The sequence below is a fragment of the Triturus cristatus genome, chromosome 6 (assembly GCF_964204655.1).
Source record: "Triturus cristatus chromosome 6, aTriCri1.1, whole genome shotgun sequence".
Taxonomy (NCBI): domain Eukaryota; kingdom Metazoa; phylum Chordata; class Amphibia; order Caudata; family Salamandridae; genus Triturus; species Triturus cristatus.
The window spans coordinates 1,353,005,119-1,353,027,510 of record NC_140589.1 but is presented as its reverse complement, the minus strand read 5'-3'; the positions used below and the strand labels follow the sequence as shown (position 1 = coordinate 1,353,027,510).

General features: G+C 47.2%; 1 protein-coding gene across 2 annotated transcripts in view; it reads left to right on the top strand.

Moving 5' to 3' along the window:
- REL (REL proto-oncogene, NF-kB subunit) overlaps window positions 1-22,392 on the top strand; it is a 275,373-nt gene that overhangs the window by 144,096 nt on the left and 108,885 nt on the right. For both annotated transcript variants that reach the window (XM_085612360.1, XM_085612361.1), the window contains one exon: window positions 574-665. In XM_085612360.1, the coding sequence (XP_085468486.1) occupies window positions 574-665 (92 nt within the window). The remainder of the gene's footprint in view (window positions 1-573; window positions 666-22,392) is intronic.

Below are 22,392 nucleotides of genomic sequence, written 5' to 3'. Positions count from 1 at the left end.
GCCTGGGCTTGTTCTCCACGCAGGCTGTAATGCAGCCTGCATGGAGAAAGGGAAAAGTTCACATGACTGGCTTGGCCCGCCAACCCGCCTCCCCACAAAGGAAGTAAACATAAAATGATAATAACTACAAGTTATTATCATTTTGTATTTCTTTTCTTTTACACTCCTCAAAGCAGTGGGGCTACGCTCCTGTGCCGCTGAATTCTTAAGGAGCACTTTTTATCAGTGCGACCCGCAAGACTCTGCTCCACAAGTGCTCTACACTGAATTTTATTGAGTTGCTTATTGACTTCAATGTTGTTTGATACAACTCGCGTGCTGCTCCTCCGGAGTTTAAGTAAAGTTTTCTCAGTGAACTGTGCTTTGACCTATAAAGATATTGTATTATTTAGTTGATGGTGTACACCCTCCCAAGTTAACCATTCTGTATTTCACAATCTACAAATAAATGAATACATAATAAACAGAGGTTTTTTTTCCAGGTTTTCCGTAACTGGAAAAGGATGCAGTGAATGATAAAATGTGGGTATTTACATTTGTTGTAGGTGCATATTATTATTTTCTGTGTTCTAGTTTTCAGAATTTGGGAATTCAGTGTGTGCGAAGGAAAGAAGTTAGGGATGCAATCCACTTACGAATATCAAGAAAAATTAACCCCTTCAATGGTGAGTAGAAACTTTTCTACTTTTGTAGTCCTGTTTTGAAGGCCTACAGATAAAATGTAAAGTCAAGTGTACGATGTTGGAGTTAGTGCATTTGTCATTAAAGCAAAATGTGTTAAGTAAAAAGAAACAAAAATGTGGGTAATATTTTTATTGCCATTTTAACAATCATGGTAAGTTAGTTATGCAATACATCCAACCATAAGTCAGGCATAAAACGTTAGGCTGAACAGACAAGAATGTTCCAATTACTGGTTATAAATTATTCGATGTAAAACATTTACTTAGTCGAACAAGTTATGTTTGTGGACCTTTCACTTTGACACCTTAACCTGTAAGCTACAGAGATTTGTAATTAAATACATAATATGCACAGACTCCCATTGCGAGCGCTTGGCCTTGTTTTTTGTTCAGAAGGTGCAAGCTATTTACCACTCCTTCCCTACTGCCGTGCACTGTTTGAATCCTGTTGATTGTCCTGAGTTCAAGGATAGGATCCTGGACTGTCTAGCCCCCCTATCGGAGGAGGGTTTTGATCTCCTGAGCCAAAAAATTAAATCTGGCTCCCCGGCAGACCCCCTCAAACCGGCCTTATTTAAAAACATGCGGGATACATGCCGTGCTCCCTTACTTTCCCTCATCAATATGTCTCTGGGTTCAGGGACCGTACCTACGAAGTGGAAGCAAGCGGTAGTCACTCCCATTCTGAAAAAGCCTACCCTCGACCCCACTAAACCTGAGAACTACCGCCCCATCTCCTTGCTGCCGTGGGCTGCCAAAGTCGTCGAAACCCACGTGAATGGGATCCTGGCGGACCATCTTGATAAAGCTAACATCTTGGACCCCACACAAAATGGTTTCCGTAAAGCCCACGGCACGGAGACTGCCCTGCTATACATGGCTGAACATCTGCGCTCCGTGCTGGACACCGGTCAAACAGCGGCACTCCTTTTGTTAGACCTGAGTGCCGCCTTTGATACGGTGTCCCATGACATCTTGATGCGGCGGCTAGAGGAAGCTGGGGTTGGGGGGTCGGCGCTAGGCTGGTTCCGCTCCTTTCTTTCCAACAGATCCTTCCAGGTTGCGATACCACCCGGTAAGTCCACCTCTCACCCGCTCACGTCGGGGGTTCCTCAGGGTTCATCTCTGAGCCCCACTCTTTTTAATCTTTATGTGAGGCCGCTGGCTGCGGTAGTCAAAAGCTGGGGCCTGACAATGGTTTCCTATGCGGATGACACGCAGCTGGCGGTCACACTAAGTGGGGACTCAGCTATGGATGCCCTCAACTTTTGTGAGGGGTTGCGCTCGGTGGCCAATTGGATGAATCAGAACTGTCTCCAATTGAACACTAAGAAGACAGAGGTGATGGTGTTTGGTAAGCTTCCTGGATGTTGGAATGATAGTTGGTGGCCCCCCGAGCTAGGTATGATCCCTTCTCCTGTAATGGAGTTAAAGAACCTTGGGGTCTGGCTGGACCCTTCCCTTAGTTTCACCTGCCATACGAAGAAGGTGGCTGCCTCTTGCTTCGGCATTATCAGGAGCATTAGGCCGGTGCTCAAATTCTTTGATGCCAGCACGAGACAGCTGGTGGTCCAGGCCTCGGTATTATCCAGGATAGACTATGCCAGTGCTCTGCTTGCAGGCACGAACAAGGCTGAACTTCTGCGGCTACAACGAGTGCAGAATGCCGCCGCAAGAGCAATATTTGGGTTGCCCAAACGTTGCTCAGTGTCCGGAGTACTGCATACTCTCCACTGGCTGCCTGTGGCGCGGCGCATTGAGTTTAAGGTGCTTTGCCTGGCCTTTAAAATTTTGAAAGGCTTGGCTCCTCCTATCCTCACGAACCTTCTAACTCTGTACATTCCTTCTCGCTCTTTGAGATCCTTGGGCCAGAACTTAGCTGTTGTTCCCCGTTTTCTGTTGAACAGGACGGGTGGCCGCTCCTTTCGAGTAGTAGCTGCCAAGCTCTGGAACGCTCTTCCCTACGACATCCGTGCTGAGGAAGATTTAACTAGGTTCAGAGGTGTCATTAAAACGTTTCTTTTTAATAAAATTTTGTAACCCGTTGCATTCTGTGTTGTTGTGTTTACCTTTTCTGGCGCCAGGACGCCCCTTTGCTGGGGTAGCTGTGCGCGGTACAAAAAACAGTAACATAACATAACATAACATAATACATAGTTATTGATGTGAGCAACATCTACATCCACGTACTGTACGACTATAGGATCTGATATTCATGAATGTTGAAAAACGCTAGCTTCAAACCAGGGTGTCTGGAATTATATGGAATAGAAGGTCGAATTAAGTTGCAGGGTTGACTAAACATTATGTTGCATAATATGTATGGCGTGGTTGATCTTCCACAAATTTTGATAACTTAACACACTTTGACCTAGGCTTTTGACAATTTAACACACTTTGGCCTACATTACAAGTTTGCCTGAACAGGGTGGGATATTTACCACAGGTAGTAAATACCATTACCTCAGGGAGAGGTTCTTACCCTGAATTCTGTCGTAGCGAGGGGGCTACTGGTCCCATATCACAAAAGGCAAGGAGGAGGAGCCCTGCATCAGTGACAGCACCCTGCTTCACGGGCTGAGGGTAGGCCTGTTCACCAGGAAGAGGCAGGGCAGGGCCATCCAACTTGGCTCATTGGTTGGACATACTTAGTTCCTGTCTGTGTAAATGTACTGTTATCAGGTTTCCCTTCATTGCCTTAGCAATGCTCTAGTTGGCTTCACAGCACTCATTTATTTATCAGACCTGCCATACCCACACCACTCTCGTGGCGGACTGATACTTCCGTAGCATATATATTGAACAGGGACAATTTAATAGCTTATCCTACCTGTCCCTGCTTCAAGGCAGAGGGCAAATCTGGCTGCATTCTTGTATTGCAAGAGAGCATTGAAGCCATAAGGCACGACCTCCAGCTAGAGACAGTGTGTCCTGGACTACAATTGACTATTGGACTGAGGGCAGGCTTAATTTGACATAACCAACGTAAAGCGGCTGCGGCATTATTGCGGAGAAGTGTGGAAAGTGTCCTATTTGTTAATAGCCCCATACAGAGGCTACTTCGGCTTGGGTGGGCTGCAGGACGCTGACCTACCCTATTACTATCACTACGTCGTTGTATACAACCGGCTCACCTTCCCCACTTTTCCAAGCAGATTTTACAGCCCTAATCAACGGAGGTTTAAATCTACCCATCCCCAAGCCCCCTTTTGTTTACCAGCTTTCTTAGGCCTGTCACTCTTCTTCTTTTTTTTCTCCCTATTTTTTCGTCATATTTACACATAGCTTGGGGGGGGGGGGGGGGGTAAATTGCACTTGTTGAGTTGCACTTGCCGAACTCAGCTACCCCGGCTAAGATGGCCAAGAGGAAATCCATAGGAAGCCCCCCCCCCCTTCCGGCTAAGGCTACATCTATCGACAGGATGTTATATAAAGCTATTGGGGTCGTTGGTACAAAGATCAAGCTCACTGAATGGTGGCTGTCCTTGCACTCGGAGAGACAGGCAGCACGTTGGAGTCCGATCCAGATACATCCTCCTTCACCATGCCACTGGCCGTACCTATGCGACCCTGCCATACTCCCAGAGTGCCATAAATTGAATTTGCGAGTGCCACTGAGCCAAGCATAATTAGCACTGTTCAACCCACTTGGAGAGCTAAGAAACTTAGCCCGCAGGTCGCTTAATCAAGATCACCCCTACCTTGTTGCACCATAGTAAAGAGCTGCTTGAAGCATCCCCCGCAAAGTTTATTGGTGGAGTCTCGCCCGAATGCATTAAGCAACTTATGGATGATTGCTTGTGCAAGGTCAGGAAGCTATTAGTGGAGCAATTAATCACAATATGCGCCCGCCTAGCAGCTATTGAGAAAGAACTGGCTGCTAGTATACAGGCGCAGGCCCTCTTGACATCTTATCCCCACGCCACAAGGAAGCCTAGTGTAGCCCAGGGAGCCATGAATACGGAGTATTCTATACTGAGTGTGCAGGAGCCAGGCTCTAGCATATTGCACCCGAGTCCAGAGCGCCTGCAGATCCCCCTAGTTGGGCCCAGGGGCGGCCTGGCACTTTTTGAAAAAACCCTAGCCCTTCCCCCTGCTTAGATAGCACAGGCTGCAGTAAGATGACTATATTGTTGACGAACTGTCATATTCTGGCAACTCAAGACCACATAGCCCTATGGGGAACCCAAAATTGCCAGTGATCAATCTTCCTCTGGCCTCCTGCCCATACATAGTTGATTTAACTAGAGTTTGTTCCCCCTTTGCAGGAAGGACAAAGTGAGACAAACGATAAGCTTCATAGCAAAACCTTGGGATGGCTAGTTCGTTTCAGAGGCTTTCTTTCCCCTTTCACAATCCAATAACATCCTGCTAACAAGAAGAGTGGCTTGGATTGGGCCTGAGAAGGTGGACTGAGGTGGCGACTGCGTTCTTATTAACTTCAGATTTTCGTTGTTGGCCCAAAACGTCTTATTTGGTAGTTCCAGCAATCCAGTAGCAGGGACCCACATAGAGCCCCTACCTCTAGGCTACTTCTATTGCACTCCCTTGCAACAGCATTTACAGATTTACCAGCAAATACAACGGGGTATTCCCCACCCCAGCCAGCTATGTTCTGCCCCAACCTTAGGAGATACGGTGACATCTCTCCCATACCGACTCACAATCATTTTGACTGATTGACTAGGGTAGACTGCCTTCCAGTTGGAAGATAGTGATTATCCCTGGCCGTAATAAGGATTGTTCTGAAACAGGGAGTGCCACTTTACCCAGTACAGAGAAAGGGCCCGCTAGGATCCCCTTCCCACATAAACATAGTATTAGGGGAGATCAGGGCCCACACTCCATGGATGATTGTGGGCTTTAGTTGGGCGAGGGGCACAGCAAGGGGTCCCTTGACACAGACCGCCACCAAGACATGAGGATTGATTGCCCTGTGGATCACCAAATAGTGGTAAGACTGTAGCCAGATATATAGGAGAGACAGCAAACCTCCTTAGCGGCCCACAGTGCTGGCCAAGATGATTTGATCTCAAAGGGGGTCACCAACGCTACTCATCCGCCAACCCACATAGCAGGTATTGATGGGGCGGTTAGCCTCCTGGCTACTGCTAGTCAGAAAGACCATCATGCTTTCTAGCACCTGGTGTCCTCTGGCAGCATGTATGTGTTTAGTTATATTGAAACTAACATTCTAACCAGTGATTGGGCTGCCCAGTTCTCCAGCTTGTATGTGCAGATAGCAGAATTGACCACTGCTGATAGTGATCAGATGAGCCAAGGGACCTTAGGACAATCAATCAAGAGTATAGGCGAGGTGGAGGATAGCATCGATGTGGGCCCGTTAGAAATTTCTGCCCCCAAGTGTCACTTTTATGGCCAGGAAATCTCAGCCCAGGAAATCCGTATAGCCATTAAGGGCATTATGACAAATAAAGCTCTGGGACAAGACCTAATCCCTGGGGATTTATTCCGAAGCGAGGCAGGCATATGGAGTGCCTATTTCTCTGTTATTTACTGCTTTCCTGAAAGGGGCACCCTTGCCTTTGACGTGGGCCGGGGCTGAAATCATCCCTATATTCAAGAAGGCCCCCGTGACTTGCCAGTCAACTATAGACCCATAAGTCTCATTGACAGCTCACAAAAGTTGTTCAGTAGGATCATACTTAGCAGATTACAGGAATGGCTGAGAAAATGACATTTTGCCCCAGTTACAGGCGGGCCTTAGGGAATCCAAAAGTACGATCGATTGGTTGTTTTGTCTTCTGATGTTGTACTGGAATGTTGTTACTCTTGGCGGTGGCTGACTCTGTGTCGTATTTGTGGACCTTTATTCCGCCTTTGACTTAGTCCCCAGGCTGACCCTTTGGCGGTACTACAAGAGTTGGTGGTACCCAGTTACTTATTAAACAACATTGTGAGACAGCATGCTAGTAACTGTGCAGGTCAGGTGTGGTCTGGCCAATGAAATTAGTCATTTCCTGTAACTAGATGGGTTAGACAGGGGTGTTTACTTGCTCCTACGTTATTGACACTTTACGTCAATGGCCTTATAAATATTTTAGAACAGAGTGATAATGAGGTCCCTAGGTTGCCAAACATGAGGATCCTTGCCCTCTTGTTTGCCGACGATACTCTTCTACTTTCCAAGTCCTCTATGGGCCTCCAAAAACTCCTGGACCGTTTTGAGTTCTTTTGTAAGGTGCGGGCCTAGAAATAAATGTGGGCAAGACCAATTATGTGATTTTTGAACCCAGGAAATTCGACTAGGGCCCATCCAGCACTAGCATGGATTCCCCTTGAGTGAGTGCATACCTTTACGTACTTGGGCATCACACTAACTGAACCTCCTAGGTGGCACGCACACATTACGCAGCGCAGCCTAAAGCTCGACTACGCCCTATCCTTTATTGGAGGAGAATCTGGGCCATCCCAGGGCTCCACGCCTATCAGAAAGGCTTAGAAGAAATGCTCAGTTTTGCGGGCTCCAGAAATATACCCCGGATCAAATATGTGAAAGCCACTCTGGGGGAGATTGGGAAGGCAACTCTGGAGTGCCCTGGGTGAGGCAGGGACGATCTCCAGGTTCAACATCAAATGTGCCTGTTGCAGCATTAAGAGTCCCTATTGCATACCTAGGCAGGCCAAGGTCCTTTGACCGACGCCTTCCTTTTGGTGAAGGACTCTTTCTCCAGAGAGGATTTTCTGGATGAGATATAGCCTCCCCTAGCTAGGCGCCTGCATCTGCTATTTCAATATGGCCCTCTACCCCTCCATTTGTTCACTGCTAAAGGGGCAAAACCTTTTAGGGTAGATGATTGGCGGTCTCCAGCTTGAGGTGTCCCCAAGGAAACTGTAGCATGTTACTCTTTTTTGCCCGGCCTATATGAACAGCAGACCTTGCTGGATACTCCCGCTGTGTCGGAACTTGGGCATTAGAGAGCATAAAGTCGCCCTAAGAATATTAAGAACAGATTCCGTCAAGCCACTGATTTTTGCACTCACCCGCAACTTGGAGGCCACGTGGAGAGCTGAGCTAAAAATGTGGGCTCCCTGAGAAGTAATCTAGCGCCATTGTGTCGACTTGCAAAGCATAGCCCAAATACCACACAACACTCTCCCTGCTTGGCCCAGCCATTTTAAAAGTTTACAGGCATTGTCCACTTTCCCTTTCAATCCTGATAAAATGTATTTATATTTTAATCTTTTTATATTTATATTTTTAGAATACGAATGGTTACCTAGACCTAAGGTTGTTGAAATTCATAATATTCTTGGTAACTACGTTTTATGTATTTTACTTGCTACAGTGTGTTTTATTTATTTTTGTATGATTCTCTTTTATGTGTTTTTATGGCTGTTGAGCCGAAATAAAGTTTTTGATGATGGCATTTAGAATTTTCTACAGGAAAATAACACGTGGAAAAGATTTCTATCACACCGCATTCCCCATGGTGTGCCCTTTTTAGGTCTCGGCTGGCAAAAGCAGCGCGCATGCGCTGCTCTTGTCATACGAGAGCTTCTTGGAATCAATACAGATTCCAAAGCTCTCGGAGGTGGAGTTGAAGCCCCGCCCATCCTTTTGATTGTTTCACGTCATCTTGCATGCAAAATGCTGGCTTCTCATTGTAAAGGAGGCTTTTTAGTCTCTCCTTGTTGCCGCATTGTCTCCTTTTGGCCACGCCCACCGGGATTTGATCTTTTACCGGTGGTGCGACACTCTCTCCTTCATTAGTCCCTACGCACTTTTTTTTCCTCATTCTGCTTGGCAAAGTCAGCCGCGTGTTTATTTTCGCATCCCGCTTTCACTTAAAGGGAACGCACGATGCAAAAGTAAACACACAGCTGCCTTTGCGGTACCGCACTTGATGATTCGCTGCGCTATTCAAATCTTTGAACGCTACATGTTGCCTCTCATTCTGCCATAAAGTTTCGGCTTTGCAGTGCCATTTGTCGGCTGAGAATGAACATTGCCGGGTCATGCCAAGCCTCTGACGAGCTTTCACGGCGCTGTCTCTAAATTGTCGGTCTTGTTTAATAACTGATGCCTGTAAAAGGAAGGCGTGAAGGACTGCCGTGAACATTTCACGAAATGTGACCACCTGTGAGCGATTCATTCAGGATTTCCATTCCTAAAGTTTGCAGTTGACGGGCTTAGGCAACGGATAATGACTACAGACTGAGGATGCCGCAGTCCACACTGAATGATCGAGGCAACCGTATTATAGGGAGAGGGGCTGTGGGTGTCTCTGCAGTGGCGTACCGCAAAATGACGCCCCTCTTCCCCAGCAGAATGTGACAAGGGGCCCCTGACTAGTCGCCCATAACTCACAGATGTACATTGGCCTTGGGATGACTGCGGGTCCCTTTGAAAGTATGGGGCCCCCTGAGTGCAGGAGCTGCGCCCCCGAAAGACGGAATGAAATCCCCCAGCTTGCTGCTTGCCTACTAGGATTCGTGTCTGACCTGTGGCGCTTTTAAATTAAAATGGTGGCCCCGGTGTTCCGCTTTACTTGTGAAGTAATAGCTGAATCGCGGCCTAGGTAAACACTCGCAAATTAGATGTGCAAATAATCTGTTAAAGTCAGCAAGAACCAATACCGCGTATATTAAAAAAGAAACTTATGTGGGACGTGCATTAACCCACGGAGCTATATTTCTACATATTTATGAATGCCACATAAAGCTGTAATCCGTGCGGGAATAGTCTCGGGTGATTGTATATAGCTAGCCTCCGTGCCTGCCGCCCATTTTGTCTACTTTGACTGTGACAGAGCTGTGTAGAAGAAATCTCTGTTATGCACAATGTGTCAGAATGTACTCATAAAAGGTGTAAACTTGCCCTGTTTTATCAGAGCTGCAAAACTACTGCATGAACTCAGCCTCTATCCTCTACCCCCGCCCCCATCCCCAGACTCACACCACCGAAAAAAGCGCCCAACATTTCTAGGTGTGATTGGTCATAAATAACCGCTGTATGACTCCATGAAATATGTGCATATGTGATCATAGCATTTACTGCGATGAATAATGCGCGCGAGGCAAGCAGCTGCCCACGGGCTGATTCACTTATTGTCAATGATTAAACATTTGAATAAAACAAATGACCGATCTAAATTCGTGCCTTCTTACCTTAATTTAATTTTGGGAACAGCAATAAGGCATGATGGATGGAGAATCGGAGGTGGGGGCGGGAGCTGCGCTGGGAGCTCGCCCGTCAGCCTGGCCGAGGGGAGGGCACCACAGAGCCAGGCACCTCCTGGGAATCTGGGAGACAATATATGTTTTACCTTTACGTTCAGTTTCACAATCTTTTTTTATCCTTTATTCATTAAAAAATGTTTTTCATATAAACATAAACAATGTCTCTTATTAACGTTCTGTTAACGTTTTGTGTTATCACGATTTGCTTTACATCTACTTGTGTTATTTTTTTACTAACAAAAACACAGTAAAACGTTCTACTTGTGTTATTTTTTTACTAACAAAAACACAGTAAAACGCTTCACTGCGCTATCTCAAAAGTCATAGGGCTGTGTTATAAAATTAATCGCAGGTTAGTGCCACACTGGCGTCTTGGTGCTATTTCTATCTTTAAATCCACTCAGAGGGAGTACTGTAATGAGCAGGACGCCTGCGGTGCAAATGTCGTACAATGTTTGGTGCTTACCCCACTCGCCTCTACAGATATTTAAACAAATGTCATATTGGAAAGCTAGGTTAGGGGCCACAAATCATATATTTCAATGAAATCTGTAATGTTCTTCACTGCCCCCAATAACATGCAGGAGCCAAGGCTTATATATAAGTACCTTTATTACAGTACTTTCACTCCTACACCTGAGAGAGCGCCGGGCAACAGGCTCCGATCGCTTCTCTCGCCGCGCGCTCACTCGCGCATGCGCAGTAGCGTCCAGTATGGCCGCTACACGCATTTCCGCTGTTACGTAGTGCGCGTCAACTAGACCGCGACACTATATATCTCCCCCTTTTATACCACACAAAAACAATGTACCTGACTTGGGTGGTTAGTCCATTTCGTAGTCTCTAAACTTGGATGGTCTCACCACCGCTCGCCCAACCCGGGTGTGTCTTACGGGGTTGGGGTGTCCTTCTTGACCCCCTTCTGCGACAGGGCTTCCCCTTCTTCCTTCAGGAGTACCATGTCCTTCTCTCTCTCCATTCTCACCCCCTTCCCGGGTCTTTTCCTCCATAGCTGGTCCTTCTTGTACTTGTCTCTCACTGTTTTGCTCTTCAGGAATGTTCTCTCCACTCTCTCCCTTCGAAGCTCCTGCTTCCCTTGTCACCTCTTCTGGTGGCGTCACCCCTTCCATGTCCTCCCGGGGCCATTGTAGGATTTTGTTGCATTTGGCCATATGGTCTTGGGACCACACATTTCCATCGCTGAGCAACGCTGCTTGGTCATACACTTCTTCCACTCTTAGGGGTGGGGAGTATTTGCTTTCTCCCTTTCGCTTTAGAACAGCCAGCTTCACTCTGACCAACTCCCCTTTTTCTAACGCTGTCTCTTTCACCTTCTTGTTGCGATTGTAGTATTCAGTGTATATATTCTGTGCCTTCTCCAGGTTGTGTTGTACCACCGCTGGAGACCATCTGCTGGTGATGGTTTTCTCTTTCCAAGCAACATTGTCTCTGGTGAAGGGTTGCCTTCCCCGTAGGATTTGGAATGGGCTGTACCCCGTGCTGGTGGGGGTGATGCGATATGCCCAGACCGTGCTTTGTACTTCCTTTTCCCAGTCTTTGCCCCTGGAGATGGCAGCCTGTATGGAGCCCATTAGTACCCTGTTGAACCTTTCTACTTGTCCATTACTGGCCGGGTGATATACCGACATATGTCTGAGTAGAATGCCATTCCTTTCCGCAAATCTGGACCATTTGTCCGAGGTAAATTGGGGACCGTTGTCACTAATTATGGTTCTGGGGATGCCCTCCCTGAGGAATACTGTCTTGAGAAATCGCAGTATTGTGTCAGTGTCCATTTCCTCTTGAATGTGTACCTCTGGCCACTTTGAGTATTTGTCCACTAACACGCATAAGTACTTGGGTATCCCTGATTGTCAAGTACAGGCCCCAAGATGTCCACTGCCACTTCTTCCCAAGGATTATTGGGGTTCGTGAACTTTCCTAGAGCAGGCCTCATAGGTTTTAGGATTTTGTATGCTCCTTGGCACTGCACGCAGTCTCTCACATGTCTCTCCACCAGCAGATCCATCCCTGGCCACCAATATGGTTTGCTTGGTTCTGGCTTTCGTCTTCACGATTCCCAGGTGTCCTTCGTGTATTATAGACAACAGATCCGGTATTATGTTCACAGGTGAAACCACCCTATTTCCTCTGTATACAAACACACCGTCGTTTCCCACCGACAGCTCCTCTCTAACCTCGTAGAACTGTCGAACCTTGGGCTTCTGTTGTCTCCTTTCCGGCCACCCTCGTACAATGTACTTCTTGATTTCTTCCAGGTCTCTATCCACTGCATACGCATTCTTCCAATCCTGTCTACTTATTGACCTTTCCGGATCATCTGTCAGGGCTACCATCTCATCATCTTCTTCGGTGCCGCTGGTGGCACTTTCCATCGCTGACGCCCTGCTGAGATAATCCGCTATCTTGTTTCTTGAGCCTGGTATGTATTCCACATCATACCGATATTCCAAGAGTTTTAGCGTCATCTTCGCTATCCGGGGTGTTGCGCTGGCATGGCCACTTGACGTCAAGACCTTCACTAGGGGTTTGTGGTCCGTTTTCAACTGGAATCGCGTGCCCCACAGGAACTGGCGATACTTCCCCATGGCCCATACTACGGCCAACATCTCTTTCTCGATCACGCTGAACTTTTGTTCCGAGGTCGTCAGTGTCCTGGACGCGAAGCTGATCGTCTCCATCACGCCTCCTTGTCTCTCTTGCATGAGCACCGCTCCTAACCCTTTTTCGCTTGCGTCTGTCATCACTATCGATCTTCCCAGGGGATCGTACCCATGCAGCGGGATAGCCTGGCTGATTTCACGTTTCACCGTGTCAAACTCTTCTTGCGCCTCTTCCGTCCACGCGAACGCCGTCTTTTCCCTCGTGAGTTGTCTCATGTTGTGTGTTTTCGTGGCGAAGTGGTGGACAAACTTACTATAATATTCCGCCATCCCTAGAAAGGACCTTACTTCTTCTTTGGAGGTGGGCGGGGGCGCGTTGCAGATGGCCTTCACATTCCCTTTCTTCGGTGTTATCCCTTTTTCTCCAATTTCATGCCCCAGGTATGTGACTGATGTCATTCCAAAATGACATTTCTCCCACTCTGCCGTCAGTCCGTTTTCCTCCAAGATCTTAAGTACCACTTCCAGCTTCTCATTGTGGTCTTCTTGCTCCTTCCCCATTACTAGGATATCATCTTGGAAGTATTGTACCCCCTCAATTCCTTTGAATAGGCGGGCCATTAGCTTTTGGAAGACTGCCGCTGCTGATGCTAGCCCAAAGGGCATGCGGCAGAACTGATAGCATCCGAACGGAGTTATGAATGACGTCAGTTTCTTGCTCGTGGGGTGCAGAACTACCTGGTGGTACGCCGATTTGAGGTCGATGGTGGAGAACCATTTCACGCCTTTCGTACGTGCCAGCATTTCCTCTATGCGTGGTAACGGGAACTTTTCTACCACAATGCATTTGTTGAGTTCTTGGAGGTCCACACATAAGCGCACCTTGCCTGACGGTTTCATGGCCACCACCAGTGGCGCCAACCATTCTGCGCTGTCGATCGGTTCAATGATTCCTTCTTCCTCCAGTCTGTGTAGCTCCTGTTGCACTGCCTCTCTCACCGCAATCGGTATGTTTCTCACTTTGTGTGTAACAGGGCTGACATTCTCCTTGAGAACGATTCTGTGGGTAAATTTCTCTAGTTTTCCGATCTTGCCACCAAATATTTTCGGGTGTTCGCTTCGCCATCTCGCTGCCGTAGACCATTCTCCATCTAACGTCACTAGCACTTGGGTGTCTCCTCCCGGATTCAGTTGTATTCCCAACTCTCCTTGGTCCATCCACCCGAGGACTGATGGTCCCTTCTCCGCAACGTACAGTTTGCACTGGGCGCTGCGTTCTTTGAACTGGAAAAGCAGTCTCCTAAATCCTACCATTGGGATGGGTTCCCCCATGTAGGTGACCGGTCGTATGTCGGGCGGTTCCAGATGTGAGCCAAGTGTGGGTTTGAATCTCGCGTTCCACACAGATCTTTGGACGATCGTGTAGGGAGACCCCGAATCCGCTACTATGGTGATTTCTACTCCTCCAATGTGCATGTCGCAATGGGGTTTGCGCGCTCTTTTTCCGTCGATGCCTAGTACTTGGTCTTCCACACATAGGACTTCGTCGTCTTCCTCCTGACCTTCTTCTTCCTCTCCTATGTCTTGCGCCACGAATTTCACCGCGCGTTGTTTCCCTTTCCTTCGACACACCTTCTCGTAGTGGCCGACCAGGCCGCAGAATGCGCACTTGGCTCTGAAGGCGGGGCACTGTTTGTCATGCGCCGCGTGGTTCGGGCTTCCGCACCTGTAGCACCTCGACGTTCCTTCCTTGTCCTGCTTCCACATTTGTCCCGGCTTTCCTTTCCCCTTGTTTGTTCCTTTGTACTCTCCTGGCGCCGGTTTTCCTCTTCCATGCTAGTCAGCGTCCTCCACCTTGTTTATCGTGAGTCTCGGGACTTGGTCTCTCTTCGCTGCTTCTGCGCATCGCTTGGTTAGTTCTGCCCTTTTTACGATGGCTATCACGTCTTTTAGCGTCGCATCTCCACTCGCCCACAATTTATCTTGCACTGTCTTGCTTGTCGTATGCATTACTATTTGGTCCTTAATGAATTCGTCGTGTAATGCTCCAAATTTACATGTTATGGCTAGTTTTCTCAGTGCCGCCACGTAGTCGTCTATCGTCTCCCCCGCTTCTTGCTTTCTCTGCTGGAAATTGTAGCGGTCGATGGACGTGCAAACTGCGGGCCGATAGTGGGTGTCTAAATCTTCAATGGCGTGTTTGAATACATCGTCGTCCGCTGCTGGTCGGGTGACCGGTGGTAAGTTTTGGAACACACGTATGCCTTCTGGTCCCAGATTATGTAAGAGTGTATCCTCTTCCTCCTGCTACTGGAGAACGCCTCCTCGTTCTCGTCTTCCAGTGCTTCGAGGTAATTTTTGAAGTACTCCTTCCAGTCTTCCCATTTCATTTGGGGCTCCCCTGGCCTTGGTAGGAACGGGACTGGCGTCGTTAATGCTGATGCCTGCGCACTCATCTTGGCTTCCACCTGTTTCCTCGGACTGCCTGGCGCTTCCGTCCTTTCCCCCTTCTTTCTTCGGGTCGTCTGGTTCTCTTCAGAGCTGCCTGCGCTGTCTCCACCCGCTTCCGCCAGGGTCTCTGCTGCGCCTCGCTACGGTTTGCCTGCTTACGCTTCCTTGCCTCTGGTCGGCACACTTACTTCTCTCGTGCGTCCCTCTGGCGTCCGTCTGCCACTGCCGCACTCTCTCGGTGTGCTGGTGTCCGTCCTGTGCCTCCTTGGTCTGCTCGCACTGTCGGACGTCGTCCCCTCCGGCTCTCCTGCTGGTTGGGGGCTTTTCCCTCACTGGGGTTCAACAGGGTCCACTCTGTCCCAGTCTCGTCGCCACTGTAATGTTCTTCACTGCCCCCAATAACATGCAGGAGCCAAGGCTTATATATTTTATTACAGTACTTTCACTCCTACACCTGAGAGAGCGCCGGGCAACAGGCTCCGATCGCTTCTCTCGCCGCGTGCTCACTCGAGCATGCGCAGTAGCGTCCAGTATGGCCGCTTCTCGCATTTCTGCCGTTACGTAGTGCGCGTCAACTAGACCGCGACACTACAAAATCCTGTTTTATTTTCAGGGAAAAAAGATGTATTTTTAAGACACATTTTACGTTTTTCTTCATTTGGGCTTTTGCTGCCAAAGTTCTTGTCTGCGCCTTGCTGCGGACTTCCAACAAAAGAGGCTTTATCGGAGAAAGGGCTCCGAATGAAAGTTGGATGAAAACTGCCTTCAGGCAAGTCTGAGGCTCTGCTATAAGGCTCACTCTGCTCCTCCGCGCTACCGTCAGCCTTCAAGGGCAGACAATGGGCAGAGCTGCCGCCTGAGGACCCGGGAACCCGCTTCCAGTCTCGGCATCTGATCAACATCCTGTGATCCTGGGCAAATCACTTAATATCTCGGTGCGTAAAAAAACGAATGAATGTGTCCTTCTGTAATGTAATTGGTGCGCATGTAACGCGCTCCAATGCTTTCCGGCACAGGTCTCGCTATATAATTGCATAAATAAAAAACAAATAAATACACCTATCCCCTCCATAACCGTGCTCCTTCTGACGTCATGTTCGAACTCTTTCACGTCGCAGGGCAGCCCCCGACATGGTGCTCTCACAGGGCAAGTTAAGTGAAAGCATTGTACTGCCGTAGTGAACAGGCTGCGCTTCCTTTGTGTCGTGTTTCCACCGACTGTGACAGTGCCCCTTACCTAATGAAGGAGCGCCAAAATATTAATTGTGCACAGATGTATCCCGGACGTTCCCATTGCAACGAACCAGAGTTAACGGCAAAGGCAACAGGCTGTTATGCTGGCACAAAAGTCTTCCATTATTGGCGTACAGTTTGAAGTCTAACATTATTAAGTACAAACAGGCATTGGCATAGCCAATAGGTCTCGCCTTGGGGACCTTATAAGTGTTTAGCCATGCAACGGTTGATGTTGTTGCACCAAGGATATTGTGCTGCATAACTAAATACTTATAAGGTCCCAAAAGCGAGACCTATTGGCTATGCCTGTAATGGATCCCTATACCCTCATAACTATATTGTATCTGTTCCCAACAGGATGTTAATGCTTCTCTGCTTTTTAAAGCATCTGTCCATCTATTTACTTGCTGTGCTCTTTGCTGTTTTCCCTTTCTTCCACAGTGTCTGTCTTGCACAGTGGGCATCGATACACATTTACAAGCCACTTCACAGAGAGGAATTTGTATGTGTTAACATCTGTGAAGGTAGAAATGTACATGTGCGTTCACTGTAAGCACTCATGTGGAGGATGGGATCAGTGGGAAGTAGCACAGGGCACTCAGAGGGAAATTCACAGAATATGAGATGGTCACCATAAGTATACTACACATAAAATCACAGAATGCGGGACGTCTGTGACTTCTCTGTTGAAGTCACATCCCTATTTCATGAAGCACTCGCACTAACGTGGGCTGCCTTGGAGCACTTAAGAATTTGAAGCAGGAAGAAAAAAAGAGAAATATGACAATGTTATGTTATTATTTTTTATAGAGCGCGGCTAATACCCAAAGGTGTCCTGGCGCTATTGAAAAGAAGTCCATCCTTGGTCCGAGACCGGGAGGGTGAAAGGCTTAAAGTGTGAAAAGCCTAGTCTTGAGTGCCTTCCTAAATTCCAAATGATTAGTGATGTGTCTAAGGTATGATGGCAGTGAGTTCCATGCCTTAGTTGCTTTCACTAAGAAGCTTTGTCCGCCCCAATTCGTTTTTTTTACCCTTGGGACTGAAACTAATTTTGCCTCAGAAGACCGCAGCCTTCTTCCGGGTGTGTACCATTGAATGTGCCTTATCATATGGAGGGGTCCACTTTTGTATAGGGCTCTGTGCGTAATGCACATGGCTTTAAACAGCACCCGTTTATTTACTGGCAGCCAGTGAAGCTTTTTGGTTTCAGCCGAGATTGAGGCATATTTAGTTATCCCAGAGATCAATCTGGCCGCTGCATTTTGCAATAGCTGTAATTTTCTCTGTACTCCCTCCTGAATATTTAGGTATAGACTATTACAATAGTCCAGTTTTGATAACGCCAGGGCAGAGACTATCCTTTGAGACTCTTTGGGTAGCAGAGGCAGGATCTTTTTACAGGACCGCAAAGTGTGCGAAGTGGCAGAGACTACTGCATTGACTTGGTCTTTAAAAGAAAGTTTATTATTGATGATGATTCCTAAGTTTTTCACTTTTCTGCAGGGCGTTGGCAGGGGGGCCAGTGATTCTGGCCACCATATTGGTGTCCAGAAATTTGGATCATTTCCAAAGGGCACCACCTCAGTTTTGTTGGTGTTTAGCTTGAGGCAGTTCTGGGCCATCCAGCTGCCTACAGCCATCATACAATCCTTAAATTCTGATGCTATACTCGGAAGACCTCCGGGAGTATAGAAACCACAATCTGAGTATCGTCCGCATATGAAGTAAGGTAGAACCCAAAGGATTCTACCAGAGGGGCCAGGTGTTTTACATAGATATTAAAAAGTGTGGGACTGAGAGATGATCCCTGTGGAACACCACAGGGAAGGGAGAAAGATTTGGCAGTGAAGTCTCCCAGCGTGACAGCTTGTACTCTATCAGCTAGGAAAGACTTAATCAAATTCCATGCTTTCCCTTTAACTCCAATCTCAAATAGCCGGTCCATCAATAATCCATGATGGACCGTATCAAAGGCTGCGGAAAGGTCTAACATGATCATTGCTGCCTTTCCTCCTTGATCTAGTATAGATCTGATTTCCTCGGTTGACTTAAGAAGCGCTGATTTGGTGCTATGTCCCCCTCAGAAACCATACTGAGTGGGATCTAATACCTGGCCTTCTTCAAGGAATCTACTGAGTTGTGTATTCATTATTTTTTCAGCAATTTTTGCAGGTAGTGGAAGCCTGGATATAGGTCTAAAATTGTTTGGTTCGTTGGGATCCAGATGTGGTTTTTTCAAGAGGGGAAGGATAGATGCTGATTTCCATGTTTTGGGGAAATAGCCCTTTGCAATCATTGTGTTAATAATGGTAGTTAGGATTGCTGATACTGGTTCAGGAGCCAGCTTCAGTACTGATAAGGGGCAGGGGTCCATAGGAGAACCTGATCTTGTTTCCTCCAGGAGTTTTTGAACCTCGGAAACTGAAACAGGCGCAAAATTGTGGAGCTGAGCCTCATTGCTATTTAAACTATTTATTTCTGCCAACCCTGATAAGGATGTGACATATGGGGCGTGTGAAAAAGTAGAAAAGATAGCATCAACCTTCTCAAAGAAAGAATTGGCTATTTTGTCACAAAGTTCTTGACTTGCTTCTATAGGAGGAGGAGCAGGGTGTGCTAGAACTGTGACCGTTTTAAAAAGTTCTTTAATCGAGTTTTTTGCCTCATTAATTTTAGTGGCGTAAAACTCTTGTTTAGTTTTATGAAGCAGTTGTTTATATTGGTTCAAACTAATTTTGTATCGTTTTTTTATCATATGCGTCATATTTTCTTCGCCAAGTTCTTTCTAGGTATTTGCAACAGAGTTTTTTCTCTTAGATCTTGCGAGTACCAGGAAGAAGACGGTCGAACTCTAAAATTATGGCGGATTTTCTTAGGAGCCAATTCGTTACATACTGATTCTAACCAACTGGAGTAATTCAGAGCTGCTTCGTCCAAATCTGAGGAAATAGGGGGGAAGGTGTTTACTAGACGGTTGTTTAACTTGTCAACTCTCACTTTTTTCCAAGATCGATATACCGTGTGTTCAGCTATAGTTTTATTGGTACCTTGCGTTGGGCGTGATACTGTGAATTTCACTGCCTTGTGGTCCGACCAGGTCACAGAAAGTATGTCAGTGAAAATAACATGTGCATTATTGGAAAATATGCCATCTAGAGAATGGCCTGCCTTGTGTGTGGCTCCAAGGACTATTTGTTTTAGGTCAATCGTATTCATGAGGTCAATTAGGTTACTGGTATCAGGATCACCCTGGGCTTCTAGGTGGAAGTTGAAGTCCCCTAGTATCGAATAGGAGCTTGCACCTAGTTCATTTTCCACCCAGCTGCTGGCATGTGTTATAAACCGGGATTTATGGCCAGGAGGACTGTACACCAGGGTACCTTTGAACGTGTATTGGTGCGAAAGATAGAAACAGAAATTTTTAGTTAGTTAGTTGAACTGTTAAAGGTTGCGTTTATGGAATCATGATAGATTATTGCTAGTCCACCACCCTTCTTGTTTTGTCTATTAAGCGTGTGGCAAATGTAACCTGGGGGTGTGGCTTTCACAATATCTGGACCAGAGGCCTCATCTGTCCATGACTCCGTTAAAAAGGAATCTTAATCTCTTCATTTTCAATTAGGTGGGCGCATTCAGTTCTGTGTTTAACAAGTGATCTAGTATTTAATAAAAGGCATTTAAAAGGATTATTTCCTCCTGTCTTTACTTCCAACCGGGTCTGCGTAGTATTAGTCGGTTTAGGGCAATACAGTGGTATAATAGTTCCACAGTTAGAGCAAGTTATAGTGTCACAAACAGGTTTAAATTCCGGAGAAATACATCTACACCAGGGGTTGTCCTCCAAGATATTTAAATTGTGCAACATCGCGCTAGAGTAAATCTGGCGTCTAATTATTCTCGGAGTGAAACGGGCAGGGGGACTGGCGCAGTGCGCGGGCCATGCGCGGACGGGCGCAGTCGGGCTTGCCTTAGGCGCGCCTTCGGCGTGCCTGCTGCGGGCGTCCGCTGCGCGCTCGCATCGGTTTAAGTAGACCGGAAATGAACTCCTAGAGCGCCAACCTGCCTTCACCCAAGATGGCGGCCTCACCTTGTAGCGACCAACTCCCAGATGAGGGTAAGTGCAATTGTGCAATGTGCAAAGAGCAGCAGAAAGAGCAAGATAAAATCGTCAAAGCGCTGCTTTTAATTAAAATGTTAAAACGTTAAAAATTACCAAAAACCTCGCACTCTCGTTTCAAAGTCAACGTCTACCTGGCTCAAGCCTCAGGGGACCTCTTTGCGCGCTCGCACTGGCATCGGTTTAAGTAGACAGGAAATGAACGCCTAGAGCGCCTACCTGCCTTCACCCAAGATGGCGGCCTCGCCCTGTAGCGACCATCTCCCAGATGAGGGTAAGTGCAATTGTGCAATGTGCAAAGAGCAGCAGAAAGAGCAAGATAAAATCGTCACTGCGCTGCTTTTAATTAAAATGTTAAAACATTAAAAATCACCAAAAACCTCGCACTCGCGTTTCAAAGTCAACGTCCACCCGGGTCAAGCCTCAGTATGTTTCCATTCATCCTGAAAGCTGCAAGGTTTGAATGAGTCCTTCAGACAAGAATCCATATGTAGACCTTAAAAGGAAGAAAAACGAGCAGGTGGAGATGTAGCTTTGGGCATTTGGTCAACCTAGATAGGTTAATGAACTACTAGAGCAGAATTTGAAAAGGAGGCTAACCGCATACAGAGGTGTCCGGACAGGAACAGCCACATAATGCCATAGAAATTGGACAGCAGAATTGTGTGCGTAGTGCAGGCAGAGTAAGTCACACAATCTGAGTATGAGTCAGGGACTTGCTACGTGAAGAAGGTGGTGTTATTATTAACAGCCACATAAACGGGTGCACTGGGAGTCAGGGTACGGTACACCCAACAAGACAAGCTATTCAGGAAACAAAAGACATCTGAAATAATGGAAGTGCAACTAACAGCTCCTCTACCTCCTGGTTCTCAAACTTCTCTGCAGAGTAGCACATGGAGTCCTATAAATACTAGGCAGATTAAGTACAACTGATATTCTGATAATGTATAGGACCATCACGAAGAAATCAAGTGCCAGAGCCATATTATTTGCGAGGATGGCACTGGAAGCACCTGGACCCACGGTGCCCTGAAGAGTGGTAGAAGAAACCTGTAGAACAGCTAGGACGTATAGTCTTAATGCAGGAAACGTGTACTTGCATTGATCTCTCCCGCAAGTGCAATTGAGCTTCCAATCCTCTGTTGGAACGCTGCTCTCACCAGAGAAAATCAAGCATTGGCAAAAATGAACAGGTCTCGCCTTAGATACCTATTGGCTTTCTCAATTGATTTTAATCCATGCTGTACAGCATCCCCGGTGCTGTGCAGCATGGATAAATAAGGGTGGGGGGGGGGGGGGGGGGGTGAGAGCCTATGATTCAGGTACACGCACGTCCGCGCATACAAAATGAGACAGACATCTTTTTTTTCTTACTGTTATTTGTTGAGCCAAGCTGGGTCGACAAATAAAAAATAGCAAAATCTTCTTCTATAATAATGACAGGTAGGGTTGGAGCAACACTAACATAACATAACATAACATAACACGTGTATTTGTAAAGCGCACGTTCACCACTACGGGTATCTTGGCGCTGAATAACAGATGTTTATTGTTACCCAACTCAATGGTACTCATTTTATCGACCTCAGATGGATGAAAGGGTGAGTGGACCCGCCGGGATTTGAACCTGTGACCATGAGGTCGAACACAGGCCCCTGCAGCAGACGCATTAGTCCACTGAGCCACCAGACCCTCACTGAGGGTGAGGTTGGGGAAGAGCAGCCACGGGGGACAGCGGGAGGGTGCAAGGAGAAAGCAACATTAAGGGCAGGGGTGGGGAGGAGAAGCAACAGATTAAAGAGAAAAACGCTGATTGGGGCAAGCGACATAGAGGGCGGGGGCTGAAACAACACAGAGGTTGAAAGTGGGGAGAAGCTAGGGTCAAGAGCAGGGTGAAGCAGGCAGGGCGAGAAAGCAACAGGGTTAGGACGCGAGAACGAGCGCAACATGGGGGAGTAGGGAGAAGCACACAGGGAATAGAGCGTCGCAAAGTGCTTGAAGATAGAAGGCATATGAGGGAGACATCTAATAAGACCAGACTGGGAGTGGTGCGCGCGCTCTAAAACGAATTTTA